General features: G+C 37.8%; 1 protein-coding gene across 1 annotated transcript in view; it reads left to right on the top strand.

Moving 5' to 3' along the window:
- Positions 1–18,324, top strand: part of LOC123508798 (endoplasmic reticulum membrane sensor NFE2L1-like) — a 289,801-nt gene that overhangs the window by 21,476 nt on the left and 250,001 nt on the right. Inside the window, 3 exon segments of the mRNA XM_045262713.1 lie at positions 104–886; positions 2,436–2,564; positions 3,936–4,017. Of these exon segments, the coding sequence (XP_045118648.1) occupies positions 416–886; positions 2,436–2,564; positions 3,936–4,017 (682 nt within the window). The 5' untranslated portion in view covers positions 104–415.

Consider the following 18,324-nt stretch of genomic DNA (forward strand, 5'->3'; position numbering starts at 1 on the left):
CGTACATTATGTTAACACCGATGGTATTCCTTCTGAAGGAAACTGAAGTGCAGCCTGTCAGTGTTATGTTTGATGACAATATAACTTTTCTTTTGAATTTCAGGATATATGTACATGAGTAAATCCCAATATATATAGTGAAGTGCTGCTCCGTTACTTATCAGAAATAATAATAATAATAATAATAGTAATAAAAAAAAAACGACAGCAGACTTAATGTTAGAGGAAACTTGAATGTGATGCACTGTGATGATGACAGGAAGAACAACCTGTACCCCGCCTTGGTGACAGTACTCAATCTAGATATAAACACAGCAGACTTTTGACGTGAGCGCTGCTATCTAGTTTTCATCGCAGTGAAGTGAGTGACTTTCTGTTTGACGTTTGTGATTGACGCACCAAGACACGTGCCACAATGTTGCTGTACGCGCGGAAAAAATTCCTGCGGGACGAGCGCGTCTTGCAGCTGGTGCTATTGCTGAGTTTGCTGCGCGGGGACCCTGACAGTTTGTTGGGGAGTCTGGGAACCGCACCCCTCGCAGACCTGCCCCATGACCTCATCCTTGGGTCATCGCTGGGTCACGCCCGCCCGTCCTCCCCTATGATCATGGGCTCTGATCTTCACCCTAAGAATATGGATCGAATTCTGGCTGACTACCAGCGGTCAGTTCTGGAGGATCTGAATGCCTTGGGTCGCTATAGCTGGCCGCCGCAGCGGTCACCCGTGCAAGCTTTCCTTCTCAACTCCCACACTTCCTTTCCTTCACCGCCTTCAGCAGACACCCCGGACCACCACCAGCCTGCAGCAGATCCCGCCACTCAGCCCAGCCACCTGCTGTCAGATTCCTCACATCAGTACAATCTCTCAGATGATCTCACGCCGGAGGTTAGTAGCCGACGCGTTGCTAACCCTGGTTACCGTGGTTAGTGACCGCCGGATTCAGGACTCGTCGTTGCTTAGGCGTGATCATGATCAAGAGGAATAGTAGTGAAGAGGGAATTAACAATGGCTTTGCCGTTTTGTTCGCATATTTTTTGTGTATTCTCTGTAGTGTATTGCCATCATATTTATTGTTTGTTTTAATTTTTTTATTTTAGTTTTGTATATAATTGTATTAACTCAGTTTTTAATTTGATTTTCAATTCTTTTTATTTTTATTTTAACACCTGATAATGCTTTTTGCAAAGGTGAAACGTCGTGATTGAACATATGATGAAGGAAACCCATTATATATATATATATATATATATATATATATATATATATATATATATATATATATATATATATATATATATTGTAAAAGTGTAGCAATTCATCACTTTATAATTTCTTAAATTTATTTTTGTTTACAGGTCAAATCATATCTATGTGTATTTTTCTTGTGATTTTTCAGATTGTATCATCACTATCTTCATTGTCGTCTTTTTTTCTTTTTCTTTTTCTTCTCTTTGTTTCATATTTATCTTTTTTGTTTCTTTTTCTTTTTGTTTCTTTTTTTTTCTTTTTCTTGTTTTTTCTTTATCTTCTTTTTACTACTACATGTACTACCACCACCACCACCACCACTACTACTACTACTACTACTACTACTACTACTACTACTACTACTACTACTACTACTACTACTACCACCACCACCACCACCACCACCACCACCACCACCACCACCACCACCACCACTACTACTACTACTACTACTACTACTACTACTACTACTACTACTACTACTACTACTCACCATCACCACCACCACCACCACCACCACCACCACCACCACCACCACCACCACCACCACCACCACCACCACCACCACTACTACTACTACTACTACTACTACTACTACTACTACTACTACTACTACTACTACTACTACTACTACTCCTGTTGTTGTTGTTACTGCTGCTGTTTATTATTATTACTGTTATCATCATCATTATATTTATTCTTAAATTTTTTTGGTGTGTATTTTACCTTATATCCATGTTATGCTAAAATTTTAGATAATTTTAACTTAAATCTTCAGTTTCATTTTCTTTCCTGTTTTCACTCCCATTCATGGTTTCATCCATCCATTGATGCTTCAGTTGCCTGTCTTAACCTCTTCAGTATTGGCACACATTTTTACTACAAGTTTGGTTGTGATAAGACAATTTTATTTACATTAGGAAGAATCAATGGAGGTCAGAAGATTAATTGCCACAGTCTTCACTATTTCAATCCCCACATAAGTTTCTAAAGGTGTATAAAATCATTAAATGGTAAGCAGAATTAATATGAAAACACGTCATAGTACTGAAGGGGTTAATTCTGTGTCTATTCATCCTATTACTCAATATATACAGCTCAAATATCACATTACAAACAACTGAGTACTTTTTGTTATATTCTTTAAGTTTTGATGAGCATTTCCTTATATTGCAATATTTTTCAGGACCTGGCGCTTATCGAGGCTCTGTGGAAGCAGGATGTCGACCTTGGTGTGCCACGGGAAGTGTATGAAGATGATGGAACTGAGAGCCATACTGACTCTCCCTCTAAGGACAAGGACCATGGCAAGAAGGTGTGTTCACTGCTCTCTCTCTCTATTTACAATCCTTCATGGTTGCCACCTGATACTATTCCTGTTTGTATGCTGTGTGTAATGAAGGCTTGTCTGGCATGTCCTGATATATCTTCATCAGAAACCTTAATTATGTATACTTTTGTTTGAATCATTTCCATTTCAACATCAGTATGCAGATATTACTAGATATTTAGTTCTCTGTAATAGTAAGACCTTTGAATGTTTGCTGTGTGTAATATAAATTTTTTTAATATATTGTGATGTCTGCATGTTCCTCAGAGATCTTTGCATAAGCAACTTCCATCTTTATATTAGCAAAGTGACAATTTAGCACTTTAGGATAGCAATATCTAAGAATGTTTGCTGTGTGTAATGTAGTTTAGCCTAATGTATTTTGATGTCTCCTCAGATATCTTATATCCCCTTTTGATGAACAATTTCCATTGAATATGAGCATCGACACACTTGATATAGCACTAAGAGCAATTTGTTTATCTTTTTATCTTCCTCTTTATCTATCTCCTTACATCTTCTCATATATCTTGCATCCTTCATAAGTGTTCCCTGAAAGGATGGCCATGGCAGAGCAGCCTCAATATTCTGTTTCTTGTGGTTGTGAAATGGCCACTGTGTTCTGTAGATTCTGTGACAATCTTAGGAGTGTATCATAAAGTGAGAAGTTGAGCAACTCGCAAATATAGAATTACTGTAATTTCTGTCAAGGAAGAAAAGTCCATAGCCAGATATCAAAGCTAACCATCAATTTCTGTCAGTTACAATCCCTCCCCTGGTTATCTGTCATTATTGCTATCACCCTTGAAATTAATTACTTTATGGTGCTATAATGCCTTGAGCTTATTTCATTATTTTCCCTGAATCATTCTTTCTGCCTTTTGTCCTTTATTCCTTCCTAATGCATGAGACTTACACTGCTCAAATAACTTTTCATTGGACTAATTATCGATTTTGTTCTGTTTAATTGTGTTATTTTAATGAAAATGTTTTATATTTTCACTTCCTTTTAGTCCTTGTCAAATTCATTACCATTAACCTTCCAATGCTCAAACAACACTTGTCTAATGTAAATTGGTGGTTAAGTAGTTTTGTTCTGTTTAACTGAGAATGTTTAAATGTCATCTACGAATTCACAAGACTTGCAAAGCTTAAACAAAGCCTAATATGGGGAGTGGAGATTAGGCATTTTATTCTATTTTATTGTATTCTGTTTTACTTAGATTATTTGATATCTTTACATCAGATTTGTGACTTGCAATTCTCAAACAAAACTTTCATCATGTGGACCAGGAATTAAGTATTATATTCTGTGTTATTGTGTTCTGTTTTACTAAAATTACTTAATATTTTCAGCCAAAGAGCAACACTACCATTGATGAGAAACCTGAAGACAACCTCTGGCTGCAACTCAACTTTACAGTGGACTCTGAGACAGGTAAGCTTTATTAGTCTTATTGTTGAGACAGGTAAGCTTTATTAGTCTTATTGATATTGTTGAGACAGGTAAGCTTTATTGCTCTCAATGTATAGGAATATTACTTCAATAGTAACATAGGAAAATACCTAACACTACTAATACACATACTCTACACTCTCATACATTTGGCAGCCACACTAACCCACAATCCTTAGAAGGATTGCACCCAGACTGAGGAGAGAACACACACACTGAGTTAGCAGGATTGATTTGTTCTTTATAACCGATTAAGAACAATACACGTGTTGACTGTCTCCTGGACCTTACTGCAAGCCCCGTGATACTGATAGCTAAATCAGCACACGTGGATACTTATCTATAGAACCCACCTACATTACCTACATCATTAGCTTTAGTCATGAATAGTTAATTAGAGTGAGGATTGCTGAAAAACTAGTGTACATTCTTTGATTTATTTTTAAGAGGTGACTGTTTCTGTGATAGTGATGCCTCAAGTTCACTAGCATTACACTTTTTATGTGGAGAGATAAGGGCATGATTTACTATCTAAATATTTGATATTGTCCTGGCTAACTCTATCGTAGTAAATGACCACTTTTTTTTTTTTTTTTTTTTTTTTTTTTATACCATGTGGGCTTTTCACGGGAATTTATGGGCTAAAGGGGATACTTTTTAGGTTACCTCCTATCTTAAAGCCCACCCGCTAGGAAACCCTTACCCCGAGTGAGGAAGCCCAACCTACACTCGGACCGTGGACAGGATTCGAACCCGTGCGCTTGGAGACCTCTAGGATCCCAAAGCACGCATGGTTCCACTGTACCACGACGGCCATATTCATAGACACTTATGTGCCAAACCTCACTACTTTCAGAATACATTAGAAGGCACATGGGTTTTTAAAGGTGTTTGTACTGTTCTAGTGAGGGCTTAACACTATTTCTGCATTAATGATAGGCAAAACACTCTTGAGAACCTAGTTGATAAATTCTGTGACCTTTGAAAGTAGTCGTGTTAAGAGAGCAAAGAGTTTCTGAATATGGGCCTTTTAATGACATGGCCATTTATGTAACAGCAGCATCTCATATTGACTGAAGGTTTATAATTCTAGAGAGAGAAAAAAGATTGTTTTCATTGTATAGCTATTCCCATGTTAGCTGAGACTGTGGCTCCAAGGTAAAGAAGGTTGTGTGCATAGCTATGAATCTGTGAGCTCTCACTCAAATCGGGGCTGAGGAAGTTGACGCAAAGCTCACCCGTTTGCCATCCCTTCTTTGGGTTGGTTGATTAGTATTATCTGAGGAAATAGGAAGAAGATAAACTATGGAAACCTAGAGTAAGGAAAGTAATTAATCGAAGTTTCAACAGTGCACACGGAGATGAGTTTTAAGGCTATTTGTGGCTAAAACTTGTGCTCCTAACTTTATCTTAACCATTCATTACCAGGACATGTTTTCATATTTATTCTGCTTACTACTTGGCTTTTTTATACAGCTTCAGAAACTTATGTGGGCACTGAAATAGTGAAGACTTGTCATTAATCTTTGGACCTCCATATACTCTTTCTAATGTAAATAAAATTGTCTAATCACACAAAAAATTCAAGGTAAAAATGCATCGTAGTACTGAAGGGGTTAATCTCAAATGTATGCTCATGAATGCCTATTTGTGTTTGTGATGTACAGTTGTGGGGTCTTGTAATGAGAATGAGTAACAGATGGGTTTTGTAGAATGTCAGTTCACTAATTAATGCTTAAATTTCTTCATAGATTTGTCCTCCATTGTCTTGGACATGTTGACAATCTGCTGAAGATACAGTCATATATTATGATGCTCCTTACTCTTGGATGTCTTGGTAGTGAAGGTTGGTTTGATGCTGAAATTGGCTGCTCTTGGCTTGTTCATTATTCCTGATAAAATGAGTGTATTTCAAGTCTGGTACTCCTTCCATCGCTTCATTACTCTTACGTCATTCTCTTCCTTGCTTTCTCATGGTGTACTGGTTGAGACATTTGCTTTTTTTATGGTAAGCGGCTCTGTAGCCACTATTTGGGAGATATTGAAGAACATATCCACTTTTGGTGGCTTTATACCCATAATCTGAGTGTGATTTTCTGAAGTGATGCATAGTGAAATAAATCCTTTCTCTGATCTGATCTTCATGCATTCACAACTTTTCACCATTCATTACTAATTCACCTCTTCGTTGCTGCACAGATATGACATATGACACTCTTCACACCGTCTCTCCATCTCATTTCAGGTCTTTCTCTCAACATTACACCTTGCACATCACTACTGGATATCATCTTCATCATTTAGTCTTTTTCTTTCTCTCTAGAAACCTAAGCCATAAGTGATAGGAGTTATATAGGGACTCAAAATACTGAGAAATTCGTTCTCCTCTCACTGCATCCCACTCTAAAACAAGCAGTACTTTTTTCAAGCTAGCTGTTAAGTGTACAGTGAGGCAGTCCTCCTACCACAGAAGGAAATCTTGACTAGAAATAACTGAAATGGCCAGATGACATGATCAGGTTTTGCATAGCAATGTACAATAAGGTTGTTGCTTTATTTTAGTGGCACACTTTGCTTTTTAATTCTTAGTTATCTCCATATGCATTACAGTATATGAATGTGAAAGAATTAGTGCTTCAGGCAGCTTGAGATATGATCCCCTCCACTTACACGTTCAACACTTAGCATTGCCAATGTGTGAAATGTCTGCATCTGCAGTTAACCATTGCACCTGATTAGGCTTGTATCCAGGACACTTTAAGTCAGTATGAGTAAGCATGAGGGTGATGTAAGGATTTATGAGATTTGTTTCAGATGTGAGTGAAAGCTGACAGTTTACAACAGATGATTCATACATAGACAATGCTAAGTAGAAGTGGAGAGGATTGTACTTATGAGTGATTTGCGAATTATATGAAATATTATGCAGTGTTATTTCGTAAGAAAACAGTATTGTACTTCCCCCAAGCAACACTGCATTAGTCTCACATGCCACACCACTAAGTCATCCTTGGTAACCCACATATAAGATGTTAATTACTCGTCACTGTGGACCAGCCAGCATGTCATGCCAGTAGAGAATGTATAGACTGATTAATGAGTGACAGCATCAATCACTGGCAGAGTTGTCATGCTCACTTACCTGCTCCTGGCAAAATCATTGTGATAACACTGGTGAAACAGAGTAAAGTAAAGTTGGGAAAGTACGTTAGGAAAGACTAAGATTTACAAGGGGGAATTAATCATTGTCATTGTGAAAATAAGCATATTTGGAGATGCTCAGTCTTGGCTACTGCAATGGAGATACACAGATAGATAAGAAGGAAAAATTTATTTCTTATCTAAGACTGCAATGCAGAGATAAGATATGAGAAAATACTTGTAAGTGTAAAGGGAAGTATGCATATAAATATGTTGTTGCTTTCGTTCCCTGCATTATGGAGGATCTAAAATTAATATATATGTAGTAGACAGAAAGGACAGAGCCAATTTTGATTTTTCAGTTTATTACACTCATGAATATAGTTTATGATAGAAAAAGAGATAGTTATCTCAGCTGCCTAAAGGGAAAGGTAGATGTTTACGTTGAAAAAAATGACAGAGTTATTCTGATTCATCTACATAGTACTGTACATACATAAGTATGTACATATGATCAACATAAAATGTGAGTTATCTCCTCATTGCAGGAATCTTTGTGAACTCATCTAGAGGATGGTTCATCTGTTTTGTCCTTTTGTCCTTTCCTCTTTGTTCATCCCAGCTTTATTTCTTCACTCTGCTATCAGTCCCTCAATGTGTTGTATCCAGGTGGTGTGGGGTAAGCAACCACACTCTACAATGACTCGTTATTGTCTCGTCACTGGCTGATATGAGAAAGGAAATACTCAGAAAAGTTTTGAATATGGAAGAAAAGAAAGAGAAAAACTACAGCCATATAATCATTGCTTTACCAGTAGATTAATGCTTTAATAAGCTTTAAGGTTGAGATTATTTAAATCTTGGATCATCAGTCATTACTTCAAGAGTTTCAGGATAAAGATGAGAATATCACCTTCATGCAGCTGGCCATGATTGTTAGTGTATGCTGAAGACTTGTAGCACCTCTCATGTTAACTGAAAGGAGAGAGAGAGAGAGAGAGAGAGAGAGAGAGAGAGAGAGAGAGAGAGAGAGAGAGAGAGAGAGAGAGAGAGAGAGAGAGAGAGAGAGAGAGATATTACTATCACAGAAAATACTTCAGTGGATTAGGAAAGATATCAGCATTGAGAGACACAGCACCAGCATATGATATATAATGCTGTATACATGTAGCACAAAATATATAGTAGTACCATACATTAGATATGCAGAGTGGTGAGTCCTGAGGGTGGGAGAGGGTGTGCTGTGTTGTAATGTTAATAAACAGGCATTGTGGAGGGTACTGCGGCTGACAATAGGAGCTGCCACTCCTCAGGTGGAGACAGCAGCTGCCAGGCACACCCACAGATTGCCCCTTTGTGTTACCTTTGTCCACCACCACCACACCACAAATTCCATAGCCAGTTTTATATTTTTTTATGTTTTTTTAATAAGTTCACAGATGCGATTCATCGTCAGAACAGAATAATGGTGATGATACTGAACAAAAACTGGCACATTTAAGTATTTCAACAATGCAGACTCAGACCCAAAAGCAGCATGGTGGCAAGGACAAATGGACAGGCTGGGTCTTGGGATAGTTATATGTAAGGTTCATAATTGTATGGATATAAGAGCTCATCATCTTTTTAATTGTTCTTTAATATTGAATAAAAATAATAAATACAGAATAGATATAGTTTGTCAAGAAATTAATAAGGAAAGTATGTTGCTAAGGAATTAGAGTTAGCAAATCCATGCAACATTAAGTGTAGCATAAGTGGTTTTGTGGAGGGAGTGACAGGTGATAAATGAAGGACTCTTAGGTAATGAATTTCAATAAGGACTTCTATTTGGCCGCTGTAAAAGGGGTCACAGAAAAAAATCTAGGAGGTTCAATACTTGATTAAAGTGAGTTTGATAACCTGACTTCACTGAGATTAATGGTTACCAGGTTATTAACTTGTAGCTGGGATGGACTCTTGGACTCTTCCACATCACAGCAGGTCTTCAGGACCATTTTATCTCACTTTGCTTGACCTTCACCATCTCACCACACTCTGTGTTACTGTGTTATAGTACATTGACAAAATACTTGCAATGAAAGAGGAGTCCTGTTCTCTCATGGTGGAGCTAAACATTGCATTGCATTTACACCAAGTTAGATGACGGGAGGACAGCAACAGCATATCTATTGTCCTTATCAGGCTGTTTGTGATAAGCTACAGATAGTATCAAATAAAAATTGAGAGATGTATAATACTAAAGACTCCATAGTATATTGAATTCTTTCTTCTCTATTCTTATTACTAATTTTTATTAACATCACAAGTAATATTGCTTCAGCTGTACACAGAATCATCAGTTAAGAAATGCATAGCAATTGTACCTCCAGTAGAGATACGCAAGGTTGTTGTTTAGTTGTAGTGATGAGTTGAGGTGCTTGAGTGCGAGAGGAAGGGATGAAGGGATATGGCCATGAAAAGCAGGAATGCAAGGAGAAGAATACATTAAGATTCTTCTCCCATTGCTATTTCCGGAGGATATTGCTAAGGAATGGGCATCAGATCTGGAGAGACAGATAGATATTTGAACTGATGTAGCTGATGTAGTTACAGATTTAATCCAACAAAGAATATGAAGATTATTAGAGGGATATCACGTATTCCCCTTACCATGCAGCTTTGTTCTCTATCTATATAAAGGAACCACACCATTACACCATTGTTTCCCGTGTGGCTGGATTACCATTATGTCTTTCATTACTTCACTCATATCGAGGCAGCTGCTGTCCTGGGGAGAGAGAGAGAGAGAGAGAGAGAGAGAGAGAGAGAGAGAGAGAGAAGCAGTCTGGCATAGGGAGAGTGAGGGAGGGAGGGAAGGGAGAGTGGTGGGTTGGGTTAGGGCATTTGGTAAACGATGGGCAGCCACCATTAATCATGAGAGTGTTCGTGACAGACGCTGGAGGGAGCCGCTGCTTATCTTTTCTGGCACTTTGGCCGTTTGATAAATTTTAGTTCTATTTCATTTTGTTTGATTCTATATCAGAAATTTAGTATTGAAGCTCAGATTATGTTTTTTTATTGTGTTTTGGTGTGATGTTGTTTGCTTACAAAAGTAGACGTTTTTATTACAGGCACTTGGCAGTTTATCAGCTTATATCCATAGTTATTGTGCTTTTTGAGTTGTGAAATATGATTACTTAGGAATATCTGGAAAATTCTTATATATTTACTATTTTTATGCATAAAAAATACATATCATTCTTTGCATCTTTCATATAAAGTTACCATTATATCATACAATTAATGGTATTTATGTGACATCAAGATATCTGTTATGTGGGATGTGCAAGGAGAGTATGCCTTATTGTTATTACCATTTCATGCAATGAAATGGTAATAACAATAAGGCATACTCTCCTTGCACATCCCACATAACAGATATCAGATATCTTGATGTCACATAAATACCATTAATTGTATGATATAATGGTAACTTTATATGAAAGATGCAAAGAATGATATGTATTTTTTATGCATAAAAATAGTAAATATATAAGAATGGGATGTGCAAGGAGAGTATGCCTTATTGTTATTACCATTTCATTGCATGAAATGGTAATAATGGATGGGAAAGATATTGGATATGTTAGAAAAGGAAGGTGGTAAGACTGTGGAAGGAGAGTGTAGCTGGATAGTGTCATTGATCCATTTCTGACAGACACAAGACACAGGATACATTTGTTAAGTTCTCAGTGGAGTCTAGTCTGGGATGGGGAAGATAACGGATGTGTTGAGGAAAGGCTGATGGTGAGACAGTGTGGCGAAGGCCGGGCTGGGGGGACAATGTGGGTGTGTGGCAGCGCGTCATTAGGGCCCTGCCTTGCTCCTCCCACCTGTCACTTTGTCCTTACATTAGCCATTATTTGGGCCCATTTCAGTCATGTTGGGAGGAGGTGGGACAATGGCAGAAGCACAAGGTGGTGATAATATTTTTCTCTGCTATCTGCTCAGTCTTCACCTGGACTTACCAGAAAGGAATTTCTCTCTTTAGATAAAGTTTTCAGTTATGTGCATTTCCTGTATATGATGGAGTTCTGAAATTTATGTCTTATATATCTTTACTTATTAGTACTTTACATTATGGAGTTTAACTTGTATATAATGGATAAATGAAATCTTCACTGGAAAAGCTGAGGGATGGAGAGCTTCATCATATTTTATAAAAATGTTTTGGACCTGAATTATTGGTTCTCCCACAAAAAGTAGCATGGTGAAGGATAGAGTGTTATCATATGTTACAAGAATGTAGTGCACAGTATTTGATAGTGAGAGAAAGTTATGGGAGTGGGGGGAAGGTAGCTACCAGGGAGACAAAGGCTGTGGTTGTAGTAGGTGGTCAGGATTTTGTGGTGTATGATTAATGGATTTTGGATTTTATGCCCATAGCCAGAGAGGCTCACAGGTAGTAGGGAACCACCTTGAGGAATGTGACCATCTTTTCTGCGCCGGGGGAAGGGGATAGTAAAGTTCACTGGGTAATTCCCACACAAGTCACGATGGAAGCTTATTGCTGCTACACTAATGCTTACCTGACTCCAGAAATATGAGATAATGAGTGATATGGCCAGTAATTAAAAGAAGTACTTAGGTGAATTAGTGGGTGAAAAGTGGGTAGGTTTTTAATTTTGAAGTGTGATAGAAAAATCAAGGAAAATATATTTGGTTGAAGTTTTATATCACTGTAAATTGGATGCACAAGGTGTGATGTCTTTTATGTATATATGTTCCTTGATAACTGCCAGGAATTCATTTTCTGATTAATTTGTACTCATACAAAGCTTGAGTCACACTTGTCTGTAATTATAGTTATTTGTATCACCTATTCTTCTATCGTACTCTTCTAAATATATTAACCTCTTCAGTACCAGGAAGCATTTTCATATTTATTTTGCTTACTATTTGGCAATTTTATACAGCTTCAGAAAATCATGTAGTGAATCAAATAGTGAAGACTCTGCCATTAACCTTCTGACCTCCATAGACCCTTCCTGATGTCAATAAAATTGCCTAATCCCACCAGAAATTCATGATAAAAATGCATCCCAGTACTGAATGGTTAACATTTCTTTGTAGGAAGCAGTACTTGTTATATCATTCACATCTCTCACCATCCTCAACTTTCCTTGCATTCTCTCAAATATCAAGCCTTTGTCCTTGCAATAATATGTGTGTGTGTGTGTGTGTGTGTGTGTGTGTGTGTGTGTGTGTGTGTGTGTGTGTGTGTGTCGATGAGTGGGCCATGGGAGGGACATCAGGCTCTCAGCAGGACTTTTAGCTGCCTAGACTCAGGGACTTTTACTGCTGCCGCTCCACTTGGTTGGTCCCTTGTTCACTTCTGTTGTCTTGCATCTCTCTCTCTCTCTCTCTCTCTCTCTCTCTCTCTCTCTCTCTCTCTCTCTCTCTCTCTCTCTCTCTCTCTCTCTCTCTCTCTCTCTCTCTCTCTCTCTCTCTCTCTCTCTCTCTCTCTCTCTCTCTCTCTCTCTCTCTCTCTCTCTCTCTCTCTCTCTTATTCCTCCAGCAAATTGTGCCACATCAGATATTGTACTTTATAGATCAAAAAGGAAATTGAAGAGTTCATGTATTGTTTATATGTGTCACTTTCTTTAAACTCGTTCAGTTGTGTGTGTGTGTGTGTGTGTGTGTGTGTGTGTGTGTGGAGGTAGTGATCGAGTGGTGTGGCGTTGTGAACGCCAGATAGCTCCTTGCTGTCCTAAACATGCAGATTAGTTGCTTTTTTTCAGTACATTTTTTCATGACTAGGCAAAGTTACTGTGTTGGAACCCTAAGACAAGAAAGAGGTGTATAATTGGTTGTCTTAAAGGTGAAACTCTCCAAGCTGCAGAGGGTTGTGTCACCCATACGGAGCACCTCTATTGAAAGTGACCTTGTGCACACCCTCACATTTACCGCAGCTCCTCCCAGAACAAAGAGCTTGAATGAGCCACTAAATGAGGTGAACCCTTATGGGATGAAGTCAGCTATTTTTACAGATCATATGGCATCCCTTCTGTAAAAAGTTATTTTCTAATCATGTCAATTTATTGATGGGTTTAAGTTTCATATTTTTTGTTTATTACCAATTATATATTTTTGGGAAGTATAGATTTGTCATGGTCATGTTGAACATGCAATAAGTAAATGAAAATATTTCTTAATTGTAATAATTATATTGATTTATTAATTTATTTGACATTTCATCATCTTACTTATATCAGTGACATTGTAACTAAGATAGGATTGTATTCAACAAATTGCCCTAGAAGCATAAATAAAGAAATGAAACACATCAAATAATTACGGATATAAGATTTATTATTATTTGTAGTGAAGAAGAGTTCAACCAGTCAACTTAAATTCTAATTCAGATCTGTTATATAAGCTGGCTAGAAATCTTTTATCTGTTAAGCTTCTCTCTCAGAATAGCAATGAAGCAGGTTTAAAAGAATGTTCCTAGTGATTCTCCTTTAGTCATTAGAGACAGGGAATGATAAATACTAAATATGCAAAGGTAAATGCAATAAGAATTGACTGATGCTAGTAGGTACATGATAAACTTATCATGCTCTTCAACTTAAAGTAAAGGACCATTATATATGTATTTATGTATCAATATATATATATATATATATATATATATATATATATATATATATATATATATATATATATATATATATATATATATATATATATATATATATATATATATATATATATATATATATATATATATATATATATATATATATATATATATATATATATAGGCTACATGTATGTACAGCAAGTGTTTGAGTCAATGATGGAGTGTGCTACTTGTGTTACGCTGAATCCCTGCTCAAAACTGACAAGTCACCAATATTTTGGATACCAGCACCATCCTGAATTGTCATCCTCAGTCCTTCTTGTCATGGTTGTTTTCCCTGCATCATCCTGACTCCCAGAATGAAGTGTAGGACTGTCGCACTGCCTTAGCATGGTACACTTGTATCAGATAGCCTTTTAACACCTCCGTGTATCTTTTTCATGATGGGAGGCCAACTTTGTGCAGGTGTAGATGAAAGTGTCAGTGAGTCCCATGTCAGAGAGCCAACATGCTGTGGATGAGAGGGTAGGTGGAAATATTTAGGAATGTCTCATAGAGGGACTGCCATTGTAGGCCTGATGGGTTCTTGCTGCTTCCCTTGTTTTCCTGTTCTTATATTAACATATTCAAAGTTTATCACCAAAGTATCTATCCTGAGAATATATTAGATAACACAAAAAATTTAGTTGCTTTGACTGAATAATGTTCATCATCACTTCTATACAATGTTACAATTTAGTAATGTATGAGTCACTGTAGAAGTAAAGTGAGGAGGTGTGAGGGAATGGTGGGTGATGAGGGCAAGTGTAAGAGGATATGTAGGGTGTGTGTTAATGGAGAGGGCTGGACCAGAAGACACTTGTAGCTGTGCAAAGAGGGTGGTGACAGGAGGCAGGCACCCGTACCCTCACTGGTTGATGGAGGGGAAGAAGGAGTGGAGTGGAGTGGAGTGGAGTGGAAGATGGAGTGTGATAAGAGATGCATTAAGGAGATGGAAGATTGTCAGGAGGTGTAATTATACATGGCGGTTGGTTGGCATATTTTGTGTAGAGATGGCAAAACTTAATTAGGGACAATACTATTTATTTTTCAGTATGATTTATATGATTGAGATTATATATGCAGAATCAATGTTACATTACTCGTATTGAAAATGTCTCTCATTCAAAATTGGTCCTGCATTATGTAATTATTAAAAGTTCAAAGATTCACAGTATTGAAAACTCATTAATGTTGGGTGTGTGGGTGATGGTGGGAGACAAGGGGAGGGAGGGAAGAGGAGGGGCAAGGGCAGGTAGAGAGGGGGAATGGGGAGGCGAGGACATCCTGCTGGCTGAGACCATTACCCTCATGCTGGTCTTCCCATCACTGAGAGCAGCTCTGACAAAGCAAAAAGTAATTTCCTCTTCAAAAACAAATCCATACTTATTTGTTTCCTAAAGGAGACTTCTAGGATGATATTTATTTGAGGTTTGTGGTGTAAGCTTCAGTTTTGCCATGAAGGAAAGAATTATCATGCTAGGTAATCTAAAAATCATCCAATGCTCATTGTATGTAATTTCCTTCCAACTACTTACAGTGTTAGATACAAAACACCATCATATGAATCTTACCTGACCTATTCCTTTGAACACCTACCTGATAGCTTCTTAATCTGATACAAAATAGCATTACTAACCTTATCTTACCTGATCCATACTTCCTAAACTTACTGTAAATGCTATGAAGTGTTTGAGGAAGTTACTGAGACTACTGCCATGGAAACTGTCAAGCATAATGTCATACTTTAATCTCTGTAAAGGCCAAGGAAAAAGCAGGAAACCCAAATACATTATGTGAGGTGGCTGAGCATTGTGTGGCCCTGATGGTGGCTTATATCCTTGGTAACCTTTATGACCACAGGGAGGAAGAGGGATGGTAGGCTGCTGTGGGTTTGTAGGGGCCAGCCTCCTCAGTGTTGCTTCTTCATGATTTCCGTACTACTTTTTTAAGAGTTTTTAAGAAGAGTAGTATTTGCTTTCATATGGCTGATCTGTTTGTCTCTTTATTTTAACAATTTGTGTTTCTCGCTTTCCATCTGTTACTGTTTGTCTCTTTTCTTTACTCTTCTGTCTACTTCTAAATATTTACCTATTTGTAATACCAAAACTAATTTGTTTTTTTATGTATGTTAATATTGGATGCTTTCCAAAACATTGAAACCTAACCAATATCTTAATACATATAGAATAATTTTCTCTACACAAGGCTCTATAGAAAACAGTGCCAGCTACCCTTTATCTATTCATTGAGTTAGTCCCCGGTGGACTCAGCAGTGCAGCACAGAGGTGGAGGTGGAGGTGGAAGTGGAGGTGGAGCAGAGGTAGTGAGGTGAATGTGGTGTGTAACAATGGCTTAGAGGTGATCAGCCTTTGGAGAGGGGCCGTAGCTGCCTCCCATATAGGGACTAATCGAGTTCTAGGGAGGTGGGTCTGGCTGGCCTCTGTGAGACAATTGGACAGTTGGAGATTATGGTGGGAGATGCCTGGATGTACCCCATAGATATTTGTATGGTTGTCTCCTTCTAAAGGTCCCTTAAAGTTGTGTACACTCTGTAGGAGGCATTTCTTACCTTATCGAATTATGAAAATTTGCTTTCATTAATCTCACCTGTCAAAGTCACAGCTATTGAATGTCTGCCGCTACGTTGAACAATGTGGGCCGGGCTGCCACATGTATGATGATTTTTGTTCTGCCCTAAAATTAAGTGCTGGACGCACAAAGTTACCCAGAGAAATGTTTTGGTGAAACTTTGAGCCAGAAACTGAAAGAGGATGAAAGGTGGTGAAAAATGTCCACTGCTTAGTAGAGTTTGAAAGAGAAAATGGTGTTGTGGGTTGGCCTGGTGGCGCCCATGCTGGGAGGGGGTGCGTTTGGGGCGTCGCAGCGGGATATTGGCGGCAGCATTGTGTGATGGGATATCCGGCTGGCGTTAGTCAACCCTTGCGGGTCCAACCCTTCGTGGTATTCCTTCCCCCCCTCATTGGGTCTCCTCCTGCCCCCCCTTGAAAGTGTAGTGGCCCCCAGGCTTGGAGGAGGGTCTTTGTTACACCATTTGGCCAAGTTTCCTGTTGGGCGCACAGCCATATTGGTAGGTTGGCCGATCGGGCACCACCTGTCTGGTGTGAGGCTCTGCCCCTCCTGCCCGAGTGTAGTTGCAGTGGTGGTGGTGACGGTGGTGGTAGTGGTGGCAGCACAGTGGTCATATGGTGATGCTCACGTGGAGTTTGGTGACTCAAGGACTGTGAGATAGTGATCCATGTAGTATTCTGGCAAGTTTGTTGTTATAATCCTGTAATCAAAGGGCTTTTCACAACACAGTGAAGTGAATAGATGAGTACAGTGTTGTGGTTACATCAGCAACTTTTTGTATGTGTCATTGTATGAGTGACTGTGCCAGTAGTCTGCTAAGAAGGACCAACAGTAACCTTGAAATTTTATTGAAGAGCCTGCTGTACACACCTTGTTATGACTGAGTAAGTATGTATTGGTATAATGGTAGCTTTGTATATGTTCATTAGACCATCATGTGAGGCAGTGTACTCTTGGCAGCAGTACAGGCACACACAGCAAGGGATTCTTGGAAAACATGTCCTGTGTAGGTGTAGTGTAGCACTTTGAGAGGTGGCTTATATTAAGACTGTAGGATATCTTCTTATTCTGCCAAGTAGTGTTGCTACGGTAGATATATTACAGCCTGTGACTGTTATATATCTGGACCACAGTGATCTGTTGCTCATGAAGGCTTATTGATTTGAATTTTCTTTTCAAGTAAGAAAAATATTTAGGCTTGGTAGTGACCTTAGAGTGGAATCATTAATCATAATGGGATCATTGAAGGACTGGGGAGAGATGGCAGGTAGACCTAGGTGGGTGGCAGGAGGCTCACTAATGCTTCTGAGCCAGGCAGGAGGCCTCCCTCCACACACCATCAAGGATCATAAATTACTGGAGGCACTGGGAACACTGATGAATACTTATGACTCCTGAAGTGTTAGTGCTGTCTTCAAAATAGTATATATATATATATATATATATATATATATATATATATATATATATATATATATATATATATATATATATATATATATATATATATATATATATATATATATATATATATATATATATATATATATATATATATATATATATATATATATATATATATATATATATATATATATATATATATATATATATATATATATATATATATATATATATATATATATATATATATATATATATATATATATATATATATATATATATATATATATATATATATATATATATATATATATATTGTTCTGGTTTAGGTGGCATCAATAACTAACTGTTCTGAACATGAAAGGAGCATCCTTCATGGAGTTATAATGATTGCTATGTGATATGTGTCTACAGTTTGTTTCCCACACATAATCCCTGTATACTTTCTTTTTAATGTATACATACATGCATAACATTTAAGCATT

The sequence above is a fragment of the Portunus trituberculatus genome, chromosome 25 (genome assembly GCF_017591435.1).
Source record: "Portunus trituberculatus isolate SZX2019 chromosome 25, ASM1759143v1, whole genome shotgun sequence".
NCBI lineage: Eukaryota > Metazoa > Arthropoda > Malacostraca > Decapoda > Portunidae > Portunus > Portunus trituberculatus.